Here is a 21,381-nt window from a genome sequence, read left to right on the forward strand (position 1 = left end):
TGTGCTCTCATTCCCTGTGTAAAAGGCTTGTGCAGTCTAAGACAAGAGGTCAGATGTTTACACCATATTTGAACGCCCTGAGGGCAATGCATAATTGATTTAAGAAAGTTTTTGCTGACCTTGGTGCTACCCACATGACGGACCTCTAAACACGTGACAGTTTAATGGCCTTTATTTTCAAAAATGGTCATGAGTTTCTTTCCATTTAAGGGCCAACTGGTCACATGGATCTAATTTCACAATGAATTTTCCTCTGAGATACTTTTTTTCATGCGGTTTCCAAATTTCATTTCAATCTTTTGCCCAATTCTCAAGTTATGGAAGCTTAAACTCGAACTGATCATGACTCGTGTGTGATGAAACATCCATGCTAAACATTCTTCAAGATGCTAATTCCCAAAAGTTATTTTTAGCACCACGCACAACCCAAAAAAATAATTATAATTTCTCACGGGCAGATTAAACCGGAAGAAAAATACGTATAAAAGTATTAGTTTAGGAGCAATATTACAAAAAGACATTTACTGACGCTCGCAAAGAAGGGATGCTGACGTAGACGACGACTGACCAATCACAGCGAGGGACGTTTAAAGACCTCGAGGACACGCGCTGATCGTCTCACTTCCTGGTTGAAAATGGCCGATGAGAATGAGACAGCACCGCTGCCGGGGAAAGAAGACGTAGAAGACCACGGACACTGCAGCGACTGTGAAAACGAGGAGCACCATTTTGACGATGGGTAAGGCGGCTCGCTGGGCGTTGCGGAGTTGAAACAAAATAGTTACGGGACAATGAAGCAAAGTTAAAAGGCGAGTGCATGCTGTCCACGGCGAGCTTGGAGGGCTACAGTGGATGATGTTCCGCCCTCCGGCCTTCATATCATTGGCTGGAGAGCATGTTTGCCCAAGTAGTCTGTGATTCGATTGGTCGGGAGTGGTTAAAGTGGGCGGTAGTACATGTCAAGTTATCATCAAGGTGTTGCAGGGTAGAAAGCTCGCCAAAAGTACCAGCGCTAATAAGTTTAATATTTACACGTTAAGCTTCGACAGAATAAAAACACAGCTTTGATTTCCACTACCTCCTTTAAAGCTCACCCTCAGTTTGTGTTTGAGTCTAATCAACTACATGACTGAAGACTGATTCCCCTTTTGACGTTTTGCTAATTAGCTTGTCACGCTAAAGCTAGCAACTGTGGACTATGTCCCGCCTCCTCACCTTCACCCCATTGGCTGAGTGATAACAATTCCACTATGTGATTGGACCGCATATGTTAAAGTGGGTGGGGTTTCATCTCAGTTTGCGGCGCTTAGCAAGGCGTTGTAGGCTAAATGAAAACAAAGCTAATAAGCGACACGGATGAATAGCTCGCAAAATCCGCACCTACCAAACAACAAGAAAGCGGCTGACACTTTTAGAGATCAGCCTCATCACTATACCTAATTCTTCTAATCAACTAATGGAGTTCGCGCTGATGCACGGTTGAGTTGTGCTAATTAGCTGAGCTAGCTGTCAAATCCTTTTGTCTGCGAAGGATATCTTGCTTTTTCGAAGGAGTGCAATCAAAATAGGAAAGAAAATCAAACAAGATCAGCGATGAAGCTGTGTGTTTTGCGAAGACAAGTTCAAAGACGCGCTTGTCATATGCTTCTTTTTTTCTTCTCCACCAGCTTTTCAAATATGAAGCTTTTATGTCCCTCCCGAATAACTCCATCTGGAGTACAACAGATATTTTTTAAAATATTGTTGAAGTTATCTGTGGAAGCAGTTGTTAATATGAATACGTGTCTATAATTGGAGAGGGTATAACGTGTATTGTTGTAAATATCTTGAGCTTTAGGTGTAAGGCCTAAAATGGTGGTCCAGTATTGTGCTCTGTAGTTGCATGTACAGTACAATCTTGCAGTACTATTTACTGAATAGTTCACTTTAATTACAGTAAATTCTTGCTTTTTGTAGGGATAGGGACTGAGAAAAGCACCCTAGCACGATTGGACTATATATGACTGTATATATTTACTAACATTTATCAGACGCTTTTATCCAAAGTGACTTACAATAGTTTAAACTCCATATGGTCCCAACTTTGTGATTGAATTTGCAAAAAAAAAAAACAACAACACCAATTTGTGCCTATTCCAGTAAATGTATTTATAGGTTTTAAATAATATTCAAGTGTTAGGATCACAGTTGAAGGTATCTTTGCGTTTACAACCATAAATATAGTCAATTGTTAACAATTCCAGTCACTTTACTATAATACAATTGTATTTATTTAGCACTTCAAAGTAAGATAGCTCACAAATTGTTCTAAAAAATGCACAAACATGATACAGTTAAACTACAGTAACAGTACACTACATTGTACACTATATCTTGACGGTATGGCATGAAAAAAGTCTTTCAAGATGGGTGAAGTACAAAGAACAGTTGTGGCTATGTGGAAGCTCATGGAACAATCCACACATAATGTTTTGTTTGCTGTCCATTGTGTTGGACCCCTCACTCGCACCCCTTTGTATATACATACATGTATATATGCATGGTCGGTCACCCCTTTGCTTCAAAGGTCATGTGACGTGCCATCTGTGCGCTGTCGCCCTCAGGACAATAATGAGATTATCTTGTGTAAGTATGCGGACACAAGGAGGATGATGAGTGGGTGTGCGGGTGGGGGGTGTGGCTTCACTAAAGAAGGTTATGTTGCTGCGAGGGCAGTGTTGAAGGCTAGTTTATGTAGAAGATAAAGTACCACCACCACCATCCTTAAAACATTTTTTTATTTGCGATACTTTGTATTTTATTTGTATTACTTTGTGTTTGTGTGCCAGTGACAGGGGTCTGGGGGACGACAGCAGTGCCAAGAAGAAGAAAAGAAAGCAGAAGAAGAAAAAAAAGGGTGGCGCGGCCACCGAAACCTCTCATGACCCCCTTGCTAAGGCATGAACAGTTACAATTTAACAACTCGATCCAGCATGTCTCATTATGATTTACTGCACGTGCTTTTCAACCCCCAACCACTTTTGCTTCGACGACAAGTCTCAACATGTTTTTTTGTGCTCTAGCAATACATTAATGTTCTTCCAGATCCACACCCACCCAAGTGAAAATCTGTGATTCACAGAGACACATAAATATACAATCAGTTGTTCTCAAACTTTTTACAATAAGCACCACACTCAATAATACTCGGGTTGAATGGGACAGAGGTTTTGAATGGTAACACAGTGTTTAAATGTAGTGTAAGAGAAAAAGATAAATGAAAATAATCCTTGTGTATTGTTACTGTACCTGGGCAGTGTTTTTTCCACCCCAAAACTGAGTCATTTACCACACTCTTGGACACTTCAAATACCTCCTATCCAAAGTGTTAAATACATGTTAAACTTACTAAGACATCATTTCAAACACTTTGTAAACATGAGTACAAAAAGCTCCAATGAAAACGTAGTGTAATAATGGAACTATAAAATAAACATTTGTCCTACAGATAATACTTGAAATGACTCTTCCCACACCCTGTATTCACATTAAAAGATTCAATACACATTGTGAATGTTTTCCTACACCAAAAAAAACCAGCAGAAAAATGTGTTGGTGTATTACAAGTGTATTGTACTGCTCTGACTCCATTTTAGGGATTTAAAAGGATCTGAATACTACCTTTCACAGCTTATTCGTCATGTCTTCTGTCCTGCAGGTGAATTCGCTTCCCGCCGACAAACTACAGGAGATCCAGAAAGCCATCGAGCTATTCTCGGTGGGCCAAGGTCCCGCCAAGACCATGGAGGAAGCCAGCCGGAGAAGCTACCAGTTCTGGGACACGCAGCCTGTGCCCAAGCTGGGTATGACCACCTCCATCAAGAACAATGTCAAACATTGTAACCAGACTCTTCTGACTAGTGAACCACTCTGGTGTCTTTTGACTCCAGGTGAGACTGTGACATCGCACGGCTCCATTGAGCCTGACAAGGACCACATCCGTGAGGAGCCTTACAGCCTTCCTCAAGGCTTCTGCTGGGACACCTTGAACCTGAGCAACCCTGCTGTGGTAAGGACACATAAAAAAGACAAAATGGTTTTCATCAATTAGTTAAGAGTTTCACACTGGTTATTTGAATTCTATTGACTACCACAAGGGGGCTCTACAGTAACAACATTAGCAAGTTGACCATCCCAACAGCTACAAAGCTGATTACAAAGTGCAAACATTAACACGGAACGAACATATAAACAATATAAACACTCATCCATTACTTAACACAGGTAACAACACAAATCATCAACATAAATTAGAATAAACTGAAATACATGCTTACATCGTCATTCACTACCTCCCCGTGACCAGCGGAATGACGGAGAATGAAAAATAGCGTACAGAAATGCATACATTTCAAATTAAGATCATTAAATGTCACAAGCTGAAGTGCTCGAAGAATGTTTAACACTTTATTAAAGTTTACTACAGTTTACTAAAAAGATATAATGATGCAAATGCCTTGGTCCGCTTTTATTCTGGATTTGGCTGTGTTGCGGACTAACAGTTTGACTAGCCTTTCTCCTGCAACTTTCAGTTGCTCCTAACTGCTGATAATTACACTTGACATGACAAATAATTACACTTGACATGACAAAAACAAAGCCTTTTCTTTGGGGCCATCAACCTCACACCCTCTCCAGGAGATGTTGATGGACTGCTTCAATTTGAGGTCAAATGTCAAGTTAACACTCTACCGTATTACTGTGGCTATAATGCACACTAATGTAGTTAGCTATTAGCAGGCATGTCTTCACAGTATAATAAACCCACACCTGACCCAAAGAATCCACTAATAATAAAAATGAAAAGAGATGACAATAAATACTGAATAATTTTGTAATAAATCCCGATTTATTTTACTCCCACCCCCCCAAAACCAGCTCAAGGAGCTCTACACTCTACTCAATGAGAACTATGTGGAAGATGATGACAACATGTTTCGGTTTGATTACTCCCCCGATTTCCTGCTGTGGTGAGTCTTTTCATACTTTTTGATGGCCGTCCAATTTGACTTGTTTCTCAACTGATTTTTGGGTTTTATTGAATTGGAGACATTCTTTTATCCCTTTTGCAGGGCTCTGAGGCCCCCCGGCTGGCTACCTCAATGGCACTGTGGTGTGAGAGTGAACTCCAACCAGAAGCTGGTGGGCTTTATCAGCGCCATCCCCGCCACCATCCGCATCTACGACATGTACGCAGCTGTTTGATGGCCCGGTCATACCAAGAGGCAAAATAGTCATCAGTGTGTTGATGTGTTCATTTTAGCGAGAAGAAAATGGTGGAGATCAACTTCCTGTGCGTCCACAAGAAGCTCCGAGCCAAGCGAGTGGCCCCGGTCCTGATCCGGGAGATCACTAGACGCGTCAACTTGCAGGGCATCTTCCAGGCCGTGTACACGGCCGGGGTGGTCCTGCCTAAACCCGTGGGCACGTGCAGGTGCGGGGCCCGACTTGAGTAATGAAGGCTGTGTTTTCCTCTGGTCGCTTTATTAGGGACACCTTGAGCTCACGTACGCAATTTGGACTCCCTCTTGCTTTAAACTGTAACATGCTGAATCTGAGCCATCAGTGGAGTTGAAGAAAAGCAATGTACTGTTGATCTAGTCGAAAGTTTGGAAACACCTATTCATTATTACTTTGACAAAATCGATTTGTAGTTTAATACAGAATTTGTTAGGATTATGAAAAAAAATATTTTGTAAATACAAAAAAGTTAATCCAAACAATGTATTATCATTTCCAGTTTAAAGACGCGAGACCCAGAAAGACACAAAAGTCAACCATTTTGTTTTGAAGCAGCCATTTTAGAGATTCAGTCTCGTCCTTAATATTTTGTCTGATTGGTCCCCAAAATTTTGACTGAGATGTTTTAAGTAAGTGTCGTTAAATCTTGAGTTGTCATTACTGCCGTAGGCTTGCAAAGAAAAAGATTGCAGCTCCCAAATGGTCCCCACTCTGCAGTTTGAACACTATTAACGTAAACTACAACACATTTGAATAGCACTAGAAATTGACAAATCAATGAGTGATTCTAGAGGCACCCATATCACGGCGCCCCCTGCTGGTTGTCAGCGATGACTTGTCGTTGCACAGGTACTGGCATCGCTCACTCAACTCTCGCAAACTGATCGAGGTGAAGTTCTCCCACCTGAGCAGGAACATGACGATGCAGCGCACCATGAAGCTGTACCGCCTGCCCGAGGTTCACTCGCGTGGCCGCGTACTCTCTGGCCTCTTTTATCGTCACGTAACCAACATGGACCATGTTGCTCTTTCCGCAAGGCCCCCAAGACGTCGGGTCTGCGGCCGATGACCAAGAAGGACGTGGCGGCCGTGTGCCGCCTTCTGCGCGAGTACCTGAGCCAGTTCAACCTGGTGCCTGTTATGAATCAGGAGGAGGTGTCCCACTGGTTGCTGCCCCGTGATAATATCATTGACACTTATCTGGTGGAGGTAAGGGCGAAGAGAACAGGATAATATGGATTTCTTTGACATTTTTCAAATTTTGACAAAAGCACCCACAAAAGTGTAAGAAAAAAAAGAGAACTTCTGATTTGTTAACTTACCCGGCAGAACGAAGGCAAAGTGACAGACTTCCTGAGTTTCTACACGCTGCCATCCACCATCATGAATCACCCGGTGCATCGCACCCTCAAAGCTGCCTACTCCTTCTACAACGTTCACACCACCACCCCGCTGCTGGACCTCATGTCCGACGCCCTCATCCTGGCCAAATCGGTAATAGGATGTGCACATGTGCAATCCTTCTCCTTTCGGGTCAGCTGAACATGCACCTTGTGTGGCTTTTGTCCTGCAGAAAGGTTTTGACGTCTTCAACGCACTGGACCTCATGGAAAACAAGACTTTCCTGGAGAAGCTCAAGTTCGGCATCGGCGATGGCAATCTACAGTATTATCTTTACAATTGGAAGTGTCCCAGCATGGGCTCGGAAAAGGTATCAATCGTGTCTTTTAATGGAAAATTGATATTTTGATTTAGTTAAATACAATCGATGATAGAACAGGTTGTTTACGCGACTTCAGATGAGGTGGGGATAAATGTTAGTGGTGTTAATGAATGGCAAGTTAAAGTGCTTTTTAAAACAAAAATTCTGTGTCATGAAGAAATACAGTAAGAAATGAGGCATAATGAGTAGAAAAAAATTAATTGAATTAGGGTTGAAGAAAACATTTCGACCAAGTCGGTTTGGCCAACTTTAAAAATAGGTCATCGCTGGAACAACTTTTGCACCTCTGTTTCTCTATTTACCTTTCTGAGAGACATTTTTTTCGGCGGACTTTGACACATTACGAAAAGGAAAAGATGGCTTGACTTGTCCATTCAAGACAAAAACGCGAGAGCAGTGGCGTGCATGGATGTCAGCAGGTGGGGGGAGAAACATTGCGAAGAGCAACTTTCCGCTCTCTAATCTCGCCACGGTCGTCACTTGACAAAATCACTTAGTCATTTAAATAACACACACCTTGTGCTTGAATTGGATAGCCATGTTCAATGTAACCACTAACGTCAGGGGTAGACTTATAATCACACACATATATATATATATATATATATATATATATATATATATATATATAATCTCACTGTATTTCTCAAACTAATACCAATTTCTTTCGTTCAATTTAGCCATATACGCCAAATCCTGTCTCATTTCTTCTCAGGTAGGCCTGGTCCTGCAGTGACGACCCTTGACCCCGGCCAACCCCATCGGTGTAAGTGTTACGACAAGACCGCCGCGACTGCGCCATCGCACCCCCCACCTGACTGATGGGCTTGAAAACTCTTTCAGAGAGAGGAAAGCTACCGCCATTTTTACTTTTGTGTTTTGGTCCTTTTTGAACTTTTTTGAGCTGCACTATCTCTGCCAGGCAGGGGGGAGAACCCCACCCCACCCCACCTTCCACTTGTCCCAACATAGACACACACACACTCTGATTTCATGCGAACATTAAAGCTGCCGTGGTTGCATCAAAGATGATAGCTGACATTTGAAGGGGGATTGTACCAACACACACACACATGCGCAAGTGCGAAAAAAAAATGTAAATAATCAACATGATTGCTAATTTGTGCCCTAATGCGCACCACTACTGTTTTATGTTTGGAGTGTGTTTTTTTTCCCCCCCCAAGTAAAATTTGACATGAAATTTAAAATGAAGATTTTAAAAATGAAAAGGCTCATGATGTTGTGGTAAAAACTAACAAGATAATAGCAAGGGCTTTTTCCTCATTCCCGCTGGATCATCTCTAATTTCCTTATCCAGGTGTCATTCTAGGGGAAAAAAAAGCTGGATCATCACGTACAAGGTAAAGAAAAGGGGAGGGGGGGGGGGGGGGGGGGATATGCCACGCTGTGATTGTGTGCACCAGACTTTGACACCTTTGTTATCAATAAACCCGCCATTAAAGCTTACTAATTCAACGCCTAATTTGCTGAAGCTTTACATTTTCCTACTAGATAGTAAGATAGCGATGGCAAAAAAAAAAAAAGTTAAATGGATGCCTGGAAGTGTGGAAAACACACGGTTACGCGTACAGACGACCGTGCTGAAAACGTGACAACAGGGAGGGGTTTAAAAGAAAAAAAAAAACTGTTTTAGGGGTTTTTGCAATCATATAAAGAAAATGGCCTACAGCATGTGAAGCTGTGTGTCATTTTTTTGGAGCAAGAAATAAAATCTACAAAAAATTATCTTGTCTTTTTTTCAGTTCTTGTCATAAACAACACACGTGAATTATTATGTCATATATTGTGGAATTTATTGCTGTACAGCCTTATTCAGGAATATGGGTTACACAGAAAATGTACAATGGAGGTGTTACACAGGGACTCCATAGAACGTGTAACTTTTATGGCACGTTTTGTCTTTAAGCATACATTTTCCACTAATGTATCATAAAATGTGAATTGTTAGGAGTTTCATCATAAGCTCTAAAAATGGCCCAAACTTTGACTTGGGAATTTTAATTACTCCATATAACACATGGACTATGTTATATACAGTATGAATAATTTCCCATCGGGACTTATATTCTGCTAGTACTTTTTAATTGTCCTTGAATTTGCTTATACAGCATTTCTAGTTAAGTCTTCAGAGTTGTGACTGAAGAACACGCATGCAATTGGAAGGTAGGAAATTTTGCATTAAAATGAGGGGGATACCGCACATTTAAAATATTGTCATTTATTACTGGATTACAAGATAGTTTTTTTTATTCAAAAGAAAAGATATCAGCAAAATTGCCGAAAGAGCGAACCGCGATTATGCGGGGTCCGCTATCATTTTAGTTTTCGCTGAACAACGAGCAACTTCCTGGGTGATTCTGATTGGTGGATAAACCCCGGTGATGCGCCCCGATTTGCTAAAAGAATCATCTCTCGCTTTGGGGGCGGTGCTTCACATCACTTATGGCCACTGTTCTTTTCCTACCGTAAGCCCACTCGTCGCCAAGCAAGACAAGGCACAAGAAAAGCAACAATGTGGCTTACTGTGGCCATTATTAGCGTCGCATTGCTTTTTTTCTGTCTTAAATATGTCCTCGCTCCTTCCGGACGCAACCCTTTTGAGACGGACACGCGAGAACCCCTGAAACCGATGGTCCATAATCGCAAAGAGAAGAATAAAGTGTTGAAACAAGGTGAGCACGCCTGTCCTTATGTTATGTAAGCAACCTTTGCTCACACGAGGAACGTGTCACCGAACAAAATTAGCATATTACACATTTCAATCGTGCACGCGAACATGTTTGGCAAAAAGAGTCGTTTAACTCTACTGACAAGTCAAATCTGATTTTGTTCATTCATAATTCCGATCACGTTTGTCATAGCAGGGGCGTCGCTATTTTATTTATTTATTTTTTTTTTTTGGGGGGGGGGGGGCAGGTAGTGGTGGTTAATTATAAGTGTACTAAATAATCACAATCAGCTCATTTAAAAAAATAAAAAAGACTTGACTGTTTACATTATGCCATGGTGGACTGCGAGACTGAGCGTGATGTCACCCAAATATTCAGTATGCTTTCTTTGACTGTGTATCCATTAGCATGTTTTCCATAAACCATCATTTACAGGCATCAGTTTTTACTGTTTGCTGTTCCTATATTGGTCAATGTGTCTAGTATTCTCATTACGTCACGCTCCTCCGGACACACCCGCTTTTGACAAGCACTTTCAACTGAATAGCAAGACAGGTTATACAGTATGTTGCAGATATTTGTTGCTCAGTTTAAAAGAAAAATAAACCACAAAGAACATTTCAGATGATTGTAACTACATTATTCCTATCCATCAATGGTACTGATACACCCATGTTTATCTCACAAACTGGTTAACAAACTACACGCATATTGCCAAAAGAAAAATATATATTTTTCTGGACAACATGTAACTATGGCAACAGCAGATGTAAATACAGCCAATGGGGGAATACTTCAATGTTTTTGATGACTTGCGTTAAACTGCAACTTTACTGTATATTTAAAGATGAAACAATTTGGATACACTTTTTCTCTGTCAATACAATAAAAGAAAATGGGACTTAAGCAGATCAGTCCAGCAGATCAAAGTCAGGTGATTCAAATTCAGATTAAGGTGCAAAAAAAAAAAAAAAAAAAAGTGGTCACCACATTCCTAGTATTTATCCATGTATAGTCGTGCCACAAAACCTACATTAGCAACATTGTGGTTGCCTCCAGGTTTTCTGGCCAGTAAAGTTCCCGAAAACTTGGATGCCGTCATCATTGGTAGTGGCATCGGTGGACTAGGCCTGGCTGTGCTGCTGGCGAAAGTGGGAAAGAAAGTTCTGGTCCTGGAGCAGCATGACCGGGCCGGCGGATGCTGCCACACCTTCACCGAGAAGGGCTTTGAGTTTGACGTCGGTAAAAGGAACACCTGGGACCATTGAATTTTTTTGATAAAGTACTAGCGTGGCTCCATGAGGCATTTGTGTACCATAGGAATCCACTACATCGGCGACCTGCAGGACCACAAGCCGTTCCGCTGCATGCTGGACCAGATGACTAATGGACAGCTGCAGTGGGAGCCACTGGAGAACCCGTTTGACCAAGTCGTGATCGGACCACCAGAAAACCGTCGTTGCTATCCCATCTACAGCGGGCGCAAACGTTTCCCCGAGGAGCTGAAGAAGTGCTTCCCGGGCGAGGAGGCGGCTATTGACGAGTACATGCGCCTGGTCAAGGTAAGAAGAGTTTCAAAAAACAAATCCATGAAACTCGCACATTGTAAAATACAATAATCACAAATAGCTGAGTAAAGACAAAAATGTGTCTCCTTATCACTGAGGCGGATGTGTCAGCAGATGTGTGACTATTATGCGAGTATGCAATTTTTCATCTTAAACTAACATTTTTACTGGTGAGAAAACGTACTACAGGGTTACGCTTTTGAAACATATATACACAGTTAACTTTCTTCTGTGAAAATGTAGTTACGTAAATAGCATTTCATCGGAACTTACTCATGTTAAGTGTGTTCTCGCTTCCTATATGGCAGCACACTGCCCCTAATGGCCAGCTGGTGCATAACAGGGTGAGGCGATATTTGTTTTTGTTTATTGTTTTTTTTAACTGCTTTTTGTTTTTTATAGTTATACCTTTTTTAACAAATATATTTTGTCATTGTCTTTTCAAGTTATATTTCAAGTTTTTTTAAGTTGAGTTCTCAAGTATTCAAGGAATTCCACGTCCCTCAAAATTCAAGGATACATAGATCCAAGTAATTCTTTGTTGAATCAACACATATTTCCATGTCATGAAATACCATACCAGATGTCCCAGCATAGCAAAGTAACTTTCTAGACTTGTGGTTAAAAATAGATAGAACATAAATTAAATAAGATATTTAAAAATAAGGGAGATGCTTGTTCATGGTTTGAATGTTTGCAAAGAAAGCAGAAGAGTTGTTGCAGAAATGTTTGAATTTAACATTATATTCACAAGATCATTAAGTTCAAAACTAAAGTCATGCAGGGATGAATGGGCACCAGAACGAATGGAACGTTAAAGTAATTGAGTTATAATTAGTGATGGACGAACAAATTTTCATGAAGCACTTGTAATATTTTTGCCTCCTCTAGATGGCACTCTAGGGCCAAAGAAACAGGAGAAATTCAATGCGTTTCCATTGCATTCGTGTTTAGCTTTCCAAAACCACCATCTAGAAACATAAGTAATATCGGAGGATTTTCTTTTCCCCATTTAAACTTATAATAGTTGAATAAATCCCAAGTTTTTAATTATTTTTTTCGTCCAGCCCTACTAGAATGTTAGGACTTCCGAGTGACTTTTGTCTTGTTAAATGCCCAACATGTCGCTTTGTCGTATCTGTAGAAAACAGGCCGAGGCATCTGGTTCCTGGCCCTGCTCAAGCAGTTACCGGCCTTCCTGGCTGAGCTGCTTGTCCGCAGCGGTCTGGTCAAATATCTGTCGGCCTTCTTCAAAATGGCGCCCCTCAGCCTAACGGAAGTAGTCAACGGGCTGACAGAAAACAAGGACCTAAGGGCCGTCTTCTCCTACATCTTTGGCACCTACGGTAAGCCAGCATGAATCTGTTAGCTGCACAACTTCTAACTATAATACTAGCAGCGACCCACCATTCTGAAAAACAACTCAACTAGCTTGAATACTGACATCACACTTGACGCTAACGCTCATCTCATAGCTGCATTCTCCATTCCCATCCAGGTAATATGCCGAAAGAGGCTAGCTTCGCCATGCACAGCCTGCTGGTCACTCACTACCTGAACGGAGCCTGGTACCCGAAGGGCGGCGCCAGCGAAATCGCCTACCACATGATCCCCATCATCGAGAAGGCAGGGGGCGCCGTTCTGGTGCGAGCGCCCGTAAACCGCATCCTGTTTAACGATGCTCGGGAAGCGTGTGGTGCGTGGACTCGCTGCGGCCATCGCTTTTATTCCGTGTCAGTATTAACAGTTGAGACTCCACCAGGTGTGAGTGTCATGAAGGGTCAAGACGAGGTACATATCCATGCACCCGTGGTTATCTCCAATGCGGGTATCTTCAACACCTATCAGAAGCTGCTGCCCAAAGAGCTCCAGTCCATCCCAGGTAATAAGGAACCAGGGTTCAATCGATACTATTATGGATGTGCAAACGCTTTCCGCCGAAGGTCACGTCCAGAAAAGTGGAAGTATGACTGTGGCGTGCTTTACCTTTTATATGCTATAACATGCGAAATATGTTTCTGGCTAGCATATGATGTTAAATACATTAAAATAAAAACAAATCTGACACTTTATAAAGTGTTGTTGACAAACCACTGCTTGCTATCCAGCTAGCTATCTTCTGTAGCTAGCTCGTTATTATTGATGCTTGTATCATAGACGGTCACGGTAGCTTATCTGGAAATACTAAGGCAACAATATAGATACAAATGTATTTATTACACAACTATGATTTGCAACCAGTGCTTCAATAACATTAGTGCTAGTACACAATACGCAATAGGTACCCTGGTATGTTAGCTGATGTTATAAACCAACACATGGCGTATTCCAAGGTTGCTATTTTTCTTACTGCGCAACAAATGCTAGCATCAACATGAAAGCTATTTGTTTTTAAGCAATCCAGAAACAGCTGAGCATGATGAAGCACGGGGAAGGAGGCCTCAGCATCTTTGTGGGACTGGACGGCACCAAGGAGGAGCTGGGCCTCAAAGCAGACAACTACTGGATCTTCAGCGAGAACAATTTTGACGAACTGTAAGTTGAGCGTTTCATCCTTATCAATTACACCGAGCTAATTGTTTTCATCTTTTTTTTTTGTTTCGCTCAGGGTGACGAAATACATAAACAGCGATCGAGATGAGTCTTGTAAAAACATCCCCATCTTGTTTGTAGCCTCCCCGTCTGCTAAGGATCCAACCTGGGAGGAGAGGTCACCAGGTAATAGATTTTATATGTGACAAAATATGCGTATATGTATTTAATCTTGCACAGGAACTACACAGGTGGTGTAGAGGCAGTATGAGGGCCTGTTATTGTCATTTTTTTTCCTATATGTTTGGGTGGTGTGTTAAGGGGTATCCCTCATCCCTCACCATTTAGCCGCGGCTCATTCAGTGCTCCGTGCGCCTCACAAAAAGTGACTTGATTGTTTTTGGTTTGACGCGGTAGGCAAGTCCACATTGAGTCTGGTCAGCTTCGCCAAATACGACTGGTTCGAGGAGTGGAAGGACGACAAGGTGACAAACCGGGCGTCCGAGTACAAAGAGCTCAAGGAGGCGTTCATCGAGACAGCCTTGCAGGTGGTGCTGGATGTCTTCCCCAAAATCACAAGGGACAAGGTAATTTTAGCATTAGCATTAGCGTCCCGGGTGGTGGTGGTTACCTCTTGCTATAAGTTGTCTGGGATTGGTACTATGGAAAAACGGATGGATGAATGAACTCTCCCAATCGGTTGCAGGTGGAGTACATAGACGCGGGCACACCCATCACCAACACGCACTACATCGGCGCCGCCAAAGGCGAGATCTACGGGGCGGACCACGGCATTGAGCGCTTCACCCCGGAGCTTAATGCCAACGTGAGGCCCCAGACGCCAATCAAGAACCTCTACTTGACAGGTACTCGGGTCATCCGATCAAATTTCACAATCTTTATTCAGCGCAAGCCACATAGCACACAGGATGGGAAAATTGCTCCGAATGGACTAAAAAGTTTGTGCTTCGTCAAAAGATGGTAACAAAAGACTACTGTACTTATCATAGGTCAGGACATGTTCCTGTGTGGCTTCGCAGGCGCGCTGGCCGGCGCGCTCACCTGCGGCTCGGCCATCCTCCATCGTAACCTGCACCTGGATGCCATCGCATTGGCTAAGAAGACCAAGTTTGTCAACAGCAAACTGAAAGGGGTGTAACAGCGGAATAGCAGCTTGCTCGACTAACGGGACTTTTTCATTGGTTAATTCCTCATGCAGGAAACAAATGGAATTACTCTAATGACGCTCTCTACAGTGCCTTTAATTAAGTACATACTTGAAAAATACCTCGTTATATGTACATGTACACATGGACAGTAAAATATTACAAGTAATATATATTTTTTTTAATTTTGTTTTTAAATGTATACCAAACCATACCTTATTAGAACATGATTTTATTTAAAACCGCTATGGACTGTAGTAATAACAATATGGTAGTGTTATTTGGAAGTGAAAGACATGTAATGTTTTCAACTCCACTACACAGAGTTCTTATTAAAAACAACGTGTTAGAGTGACGACAATCATTTTGTAGTCTCTGCTCCCATTTGGACCGTGCTTGCACAAAATACTCTTGATTTTTGTTTATGTATTTTGGCAAAATTTAAAATAGTTATCTGTTACTTGAACAACCTTCATTCCGTCTATAGATGAAAATGAACCGTTCTTTTCCTCTTTATCAGACATTAAATGACTTAAACATGTTAAAATTCATAAATAAAAACTTTAACATTTTAAAATTTCTTTAAGAGGTTACACCTGACACAAGAAGGCGAAAGATAATGCCAAAACATGTCAGGTAAAACCTCTTAGAAATGTTAAGATTTCAAATTTTTAGTTTTGAATTTTAAAAATACAAAATGTTTCACTGTCTGATAAAGAGGAAAACAGCAGTTGATAGTGAACTGTTAGTATGTATTACTGCAATGTCTAATACTGTACTGTGTATTTTTAACATATTGGTTGAATGTTCACGATGCACGTGAACACAACATTCTTTGCTGCCAATTGAACGGTTAGCGCAAATTCAGTTGCACAATTTTCGCGTTTCCGCGTGAATATTTTTTGAAGGTGGGCCTCCTGCATTTGTCTGTGCCGTCAGCGACACGGAAGCAAGGTATTTTGAATCTTCAGACTTCGGTAAAGTTAACGAAAAAGTCATGCACTTTATCGTAGTTATAAAGCGATAAGCCGAGCTTTTCAACCTGCTAATTGACGAAGGCTTATGAGCTAGTCACGTGACTGGCAAAGTGAACGTTGTCAGTAAAGAAGCAAGTCATTTATCATGAGAAATGTATTATTTTTTTGTATTTGTATTATTTTTATTTTTATGATAAAATATAACTCTACTCTAGCATGCGGTTAACCTAAAGATACGCCCAGAGACGGGCAAATACGTAGACGCTCTTTAGGCCGTGCTCAGCCATGAATTTATGGTATTTCTCAGATAAATTTACATGTTGCCATTATTACAACATTGTGTAATAGCATTTACAGACGTCCACCGTTTTATATTTAACATAATTCACTGCATATTCACTGGACTTTAGTAACAGTGTTATCCAGAGTCAGCAAATTCTGTTCGCAAAACGATGTTGTAATAGACATTGCATTTTATTATAAATTACATGTACAGTATTACTTCTGCTTTTCCACGTCCAAGGTCATGGCGTTTGGGGCAAGTAATTTGATTTATGAGCTGCTGGCCGAGATCGGCCAGGGCACCTATGGCAAGGTGTATAAGGCCAGGTCAGTGTGTGAGAAAGGGCGCCTCCTGGCGGTGAAGAAGTTCCACATCTGCAGGAACTGGATTCCGTCGTCCAAAGAAAACGGCATTCCTTCCCACATACTCCGTGAGGTGGCGCTGCTGGATAGGATGAAGTACTTCCAACACCCCAATGTGGTCAGGTAAGGCACCCGAGCAGTCTTTTGGTTGACTTTTGCAGATTTTTTTTTTTAGGAAAAAAATAAAAATAAAAAATATGTATATAGGTTGTTGGAAGCGACAGTCACAATCATGGACTGTTCGCTGGACCTCACGTTGGTGTTGGAGTACATCGATCAGGATCTTTCCACTTATGTGTCCAGAGCCCCTTCATCTGGACTCAGTCGTGACCACATTAAGGTATGAAAAAAAACTGAATTTCTTGTTTGTGTGATTAAAAAATAGCTAAAGATTGAAGACACGGTACATCTGTGCGTCCAGGGCGTGATGCTGCAGCTGATGCGCGGCCTGGAATTCCTGCACGTCAATATGGTGCTGCACCGTGACCTCAAGCCGGCTAACGTTCTGGTCAGCAGCAGCGGCCTGCTTAAGATCACCGACTTCGGAATGTCGCGCTTGTACTCCTTCAACATGGCCCTCACACCAGTTGTACGTGCGCCGTTACATCACTGCGTTCATCACAGAATTTTGGTTTAAACCTTGTGCAGTATTTTGACAATTTTTAGCCAAAGAAGGGCACACACCTGTTAGTGTGATAACTATGAGGTTGTGACATGGATGAAATTTCAGGTCCCTGGTGTCCACACTAGGTATAAAAAGTGATTTTTTTTTGTCTTTTTTTCTCACTGCAGGTTTCCACCTTGTGGTATCGAGCTCCGGAAATACTACTCACATCTACTTACATGTCGTCCATGGATATGTGGAGCGCCGGCTGCATTTTCGCCGAGCTCTTCCTGCTCAAGTAAGCGGGTTACTCACCACTGTTGACATGAAGATGACACGTTGACGTGACGTTCATCCCGCAGGCCGATCTTCAACGGAGTCACCGCCGCGCAGCAGCTCAAAATGATCTTCGAGTGAGTATTTGGTCGCTCGCTTTTACTGCGATAAGCTCTGAAAGCTTCTTTCTTGCGGATCATTCAAAATGTATCCGCCAAGATTTGCATTTTTAAACAACAGACACAATTTAAAATTGTGTGTGGTGCAGATTTTTTTCTTTTTCGATTTTAGAGGCTCATTCTTTTGTGCCTGTCAACCCCTGCAGGTTCATCGGTTTGCCAAGTGAGGCCGAGTGGCCCCGCAACAGCCCTGTCACTTACTCACTCAACTTGGGGCCCAAGAATCCAAATCCCCAGCTGCTGCTATCCCTGAACTCCTATGAGAAAGACCTTCTTCTGGTGAGTTCATAAAAGCAAAAAATGAGAGGACGTTTTTTCCTTTTTCTTTTTTTTTTTAGTTGCGTCTTCTAATCCCAACTGACATCCAACACTTACGCTAACAACCTGGCTACAAACAGAGAAAAATTACCGTGCATACAAAAGTGCATTGGGCGCTGCTAAACTCAACAATTTTTCTGACCCCTCTCATGACAAGTTAGAAAAAGAAACCTTACTGTAATTCTTACACTCGTCAAAGGAAAATGTGCTTTGAATAATATAATTGTGTGAAGGTTTATGGGTAAAAAAAAAAATCCTCATTCATTACCAATGAGCCTGAAGTTTCCCCCGAAGGTTGTTTATCATTTATTCCAATGGCACATTCAACATTCCCATTTGAAATGTAAATCATTCAGCTCATTCAGTTTACCTTTAGAACATTTTTTTTTAGCTTGCCAAAAATTTCCACTGTCCAAAAATTGTACATTTTTAACATTGGTAAATTCAGATTTATCCAGATCACAAAGAATTGCTATTTTGTAGCCAGCACACTTTTTAAATAAAAAAAATAAATAAAATAAAACAGATGAATCTTAGATACGTTTGTTTTAATGAATGTTTCAAGAAGGGCTGTCATTATCGAGTATTTTTTATTAATAATTATTCTCATTAATTAATCAAGTGTAAAAAAAAAAATCATTAACGTATTTCACAAAGACATTTTTTCTCAATTTAAGTTTATTTGGTATGGTTTACTGATTAAAACTAAACATTTAAGCCATACAACATGAGAGGGATTTATGTTGATTTATGTATAATATGTATGTATATTTATATATAATACTTGTCGATTATTTGATTATCGACTAGTCATCGATTAATATTGACAGCTGTGGGCCAGTTGTCGCTTGCTTTTTCCAGAAGCAAAGAGTAAACATAAAGGTAAAATAAAGTCAGAATTTTGGATTTTTGTGAAACAAATGTGAAATTGTATTCAAATTTTTCCCCAGATTGATTAGGCATCAACTCCATTTTGTTCCCTCCGCAGCAATGTTTGAACTTCGTGCCGAGCAGACGCATCTCGGCCGCCAGGGCCCTCGCTCACCCCTTCTTCAGCCAACACTGAGGGGAAGTATTCTCTCTATTGCATGTTGTTGTTGCACGTTACAAAAGCACTAAGAACACCTTAACATGGATACTTTTTGTATTTGGTTTGATCAAACTCATCTGCAAAAAAGCAGCACTTTTTGTTGTTGAAAATTTGTTTGAGGCCTGGAAATATATCACAGTGCAATTTATAATATCATTTTCTATCCATGTTGAAAACTGTTTATAATCAGTGTTGCATTTAAGAGCGACGTGTTCATCAGAAAAACTTTTATTAAAGTATTATAGCTTGTTTAATTTCACACGTAATTGATAAGCAGGCACTACAGACACAACTATTTGCCCTGTTACACAATTATGTTTTTTTTTCAATTCATTTGTATGTTTCAAGACATTTAAATATAACTCTTCATACCTGTGTCAGTTTTTACCTCGTTTCCCCTACTGTCTTCAAACGCAACACCCACTGCTCACCAGAGCCTCAAATTTCCATTATCATTAATGTTCCACTAGCTATTTCTTTCTCACATATTTCACTTAAATATGGATACAGACGCGCCGCGGGTCGGTTGCCCCGTCTATTTTTACTCATGGTCCACGTGTGCTTTAAACACCCCACCCGCCTCCCCTAGAGAGGGGCTGACTACTTTTGGAGCAAGTTGCCAACGTCAAATGCTAGCTAGCCCAAGGGAGGAGCTTGTGCCTGCTCTCTCTGCACGCATGTAAGTATCAGCATTTGTTATTCCATTAAAAAAAAAAAAAAAAAAAAAACTTGCGGGATACCAGATTGAATTTGATAGCGTGTTAATCACTGTGATTGTTAATGATTGTTATTAGGTTACGTTTGATAGCTTGCTTGGAGTTGTGTCAATTCAAAAGTGCTTTTTACTTGATGCATGTCTGGTCCATGAAGTGGTCATGAAGTCACCGGCTTGCAAATAACATTTAGTGAGCAAAGCAACTAAAATGTCATCAAGGGTCATGAGATATTCAGTTGTTTTTTTTTTTTGAAGCCGTTTTTTCCAGTGTAACTAAAAACAGTAAAAATTCAATATTATGAAATCACTCTTTAAAAATATCACAGTCAAAATGAAGGAATTCATGAACGAATGAATATTTTCAACATGAAGACATCATTTTAAATCACAATAAGAAACAACAACTAACTAAAATGCAGATTTTTATGTCATTATGGAAGCTCTCCCCCATCATTTTCTGAAAATCCACTGCTTCAGTGCTCAGGCCAAAGCAATTGATTTTTTGTTTTGAGTGTGTGTTTGAATGGTTGTGTTATGACTTTAGCTGATGTTAAATTCTATCTTAGATGATAATTCAGCACTCGTTGCTGTTTGGTGCATGGAATTGGTATTTCTACCTATTCCCTTTTTCATATTGTATTTCTACTACTTATTGTTGTGTATAAAATACCTAAAGATGGGTTTCATGACTTAATGTTGTTTATAAAGTCCTAGAGTGTATATTTTTGCCCAAGTGTGATGTCATGTCACATTGTGTTTTGCTAGTATGCCAGCTAATAGTCTCATGTGAAAGTTTGCAATGTTGAATATTGTAATTGCTAATTACAAAACGGTTGTTTATGTAACGTCGGTCCATGATCGTGTACATGCTAGAAGCATGGTGTTGATGCTTTAAGATCCTTTATGTGCTTAAGGAAGTACCCTGAAACAAAGTTGATCATTTGACGGCTGGTTGAACTTTAGAGGCGCATTTGCAGTTTTTAATTGATTTTCAGATCGTATTGAGTTGCGCCTGTTTTTTGTAGAAGTTAGAGAGTTGTGGTATCACTTTTGAGCCCTATTGGTGCCCCCACCCCCTTCTCCCGTCGACATTCTCTCAGTTTGTCACATGACGTTTTGGCCACTCTCACCTATAGCTGCAAACACCACCAGAGTGAGCGAGAGCGAGCATGGATGCTTGATGTTTGTCGGTACTGCGTCCATGCAAGGGGGTGAGTTCACTCTCGTCTCCATGACGACCAGTTATCATCCTCTTTTGTTCTCTCCTGCACGCTTGGCATTATTGTCACTTTTGACTTTTATCTTAAAATGTTTTGCATTTTCGTCGATCATTCTCCTCAGTATTGACGATCTATTTTGTGAACTGTTCTGCAAACAGAAGCTTTAGCCGCTCAGAGCGCTAAGTCGGCGGCTCATGCCTCTTTTGTTCCATTGTGCTTCCTGCGCAGCGGCTAAAATATCAGGAATGCTGACAGCAACAGTTTGGGGAATCGTACACACACACACTCTCTCAAACACGTTTCAACACACAGCCACACACAAGTGTTGGATGGCTGTTATTTATAATGTGGATTAAAGTCTCAGCCTCTTGCCGTGTTATGATCGCGTTGCCGTGAAA

General features: G+C 41.0%; 3 protein-coding genes across 4 annotated transcripts; all 3 read left to right on the forward strand.

The window, feature by feature from the left end:
• The first annotated feature begins 609 nt into the window (after window positions 1-609).
• Window positions 610-8,215, forward strand: LOC148410552 (glycylpeptide N-tetradecanoyltransferase 1-like). 2 transcript variants are annotated; one of them, XM_088437934.1, is made up of 12 exons: window positions 610-739; window positions 2,829-2,937; window positions 3,698-3,842; window positions 3,930-4,048; window positions 4,918-5,009; window positions 5,112-5,228; window positions 5,303-5,473; window positions 6,130-6,238; window positions 6,319-6,489; window positions 6,610-6,774; window positions 6,854-6,991; window positions 7,719-8,215. In XM_088437934.1, exons 1-12 carry the CDS (start codon window positions 636-638, stop codon window positions 7,737-7,739), a joined length of 1,461 nt encoding a protein of 486 aa, XP_088294060.1. In that variant the 5' UTR covers window positions 610-635; the 3' UTR covers window positions 7,740-8,215. The 2 variants fall into 2 exon arrangements, with proteins under 2 accessions (XP_088294060.1, XP_088294061.1); XM_088437935.1 differs by having other exon boundaries at window positions 636-739; window positions 2,835-2,937.
• Window positions 8,216-9,480: 1,265 nt separating this feature from the next.
• On the forward strand, window positions 9,481-15,320 carry retsat.2 (retinol saturase, tandem duplicate 2). The gene is made up of 11 exons (XM_088438118.1): window positions 9,481-9,696; window positions 10,753-10,935; window positions 11,014-11,255; window positions 12,406-12,607; window positions 12,760-12,957; window positions 13,024-13,143; window positions 13,658-13,796; window positions 13,870-13,979; window positions 14,211-14,380; window positions 14,500-14,659; window positions 14,804-15,320. Exons 1-11 carry the CDS (start codon window positions 9,537-9,539, stop codon window positions 14,950-14,952), a joined length of 1,833 nt encoding a protein of 610 aa, XP_088294244.1. The 5' UTR covers window positions 9,481-9,536; the 3' UTR covers window positions 14,953-15,320.
• Window positions 15,321-15,774: 454 nt separating this feature from the next.
• On the forward strand, window positions 15,775-19,424 carry cdk21 (cyclin-dependent kinase 21). The gene is made up of 8 exons (XM_088437121.1): window positions 15,775-15,913; window positions 16,460-16,704; window positions 16,789-16,921; window positions 17,003-17,170; window positions 17,374-17,483; window positions 17,548-17,598; window positions 17,787-17,919; window positions 18,947-19,424. Exons 2-8 carry the CDS (start codon window positions 16,463-16,465, stop codon window positions 19,022-19,024), a joined length of 915 nt encoding a protein of 304 aa, XP_088293247.1. The 5' UTR covers window positions 15,775-15,913; window positions 16,460-16,462; the 3' UTR covers window positions 19,025-19,424.
• Window positions 19,425-21,381: the final 1,957 nt, after the last annotated feature.

Source organism: Hippichthys cyanospilos, chromosome 16 (genome assembly GCF_059441005.1).
Source record: "Hippichthys cyanospilos isolate Australia breed blue-spotted pipefish chromosome 16, RoL_Hcya_1.0, whole genome shotgun sequence".
NCBI lineage: Eukaryota > Metazoa > Chordata > Actinopteri > Syngnathiformes > Syngnathidae > Hippichthys > Hippichthys cyanospilos.

Coding starts and splice junctions, on each gene's coding strand:
- LOC148410552 (XM_088437934.1), top strand. CDS start 636: ATGGCCGATGAGAATGAGACAGCACCGCTGCCGGGGAAAGAAGACGTA. Junction 740..2,828: donor GAGCACCATTTTGACGATGG/GTAAGGCGGCTC, acceptor TTTGTGTGCCAG/TGACAGGGGTCTGGGGGACG. Junction 6,239..6,318: donor AGCTGTACCGCCTGCCCGAG/GTTCACTCGCGT, acceptor TCTTTCCGCAAG/GCCCCCAAGACGTCGGGTCT.
- retsat.2 (XM_088438118.1), top strand. CDS start 9,537: ATGTGGCTTACTGTGGCCATTATTAGCGTCGCATTGCTTTTTTTCTGT. Junction 10,936..11,013: donor GGGCTTTGAGTTTGACGTCG/GTAAAAGGAACA, acceptor TGTGTACCATAG/GAATCCACTACATCGGCGAC. Junction 14,381..14,499: donor CCAAAATCACAAGGGACAAG/GTAATTTTAGCA, acceptor AATCGGTTGCAG/GTGGAGTACATAGACGCGGG.
- cdk21 (XM_088437121.1), top strand. CDS start 16,463: ATGGCGTTTGGGGCAAGTAATTTGATTTATGAGCTGCTGGCCGAGATC. Junction 16,705..16,788: donor CAACACCCCAATGTGGTCAG/GTAAGGCACCCG, acceptor ATATGTATATAG/GTTGTTGGAAGCGACAGTCA. Junction 17,171..17,373: donor ACATGGCCCTCACACCAGTT/GTACGTGCGCCG, acceptor TTCTCACTGCAG/GTTTCCACCTTGTGGTATCG.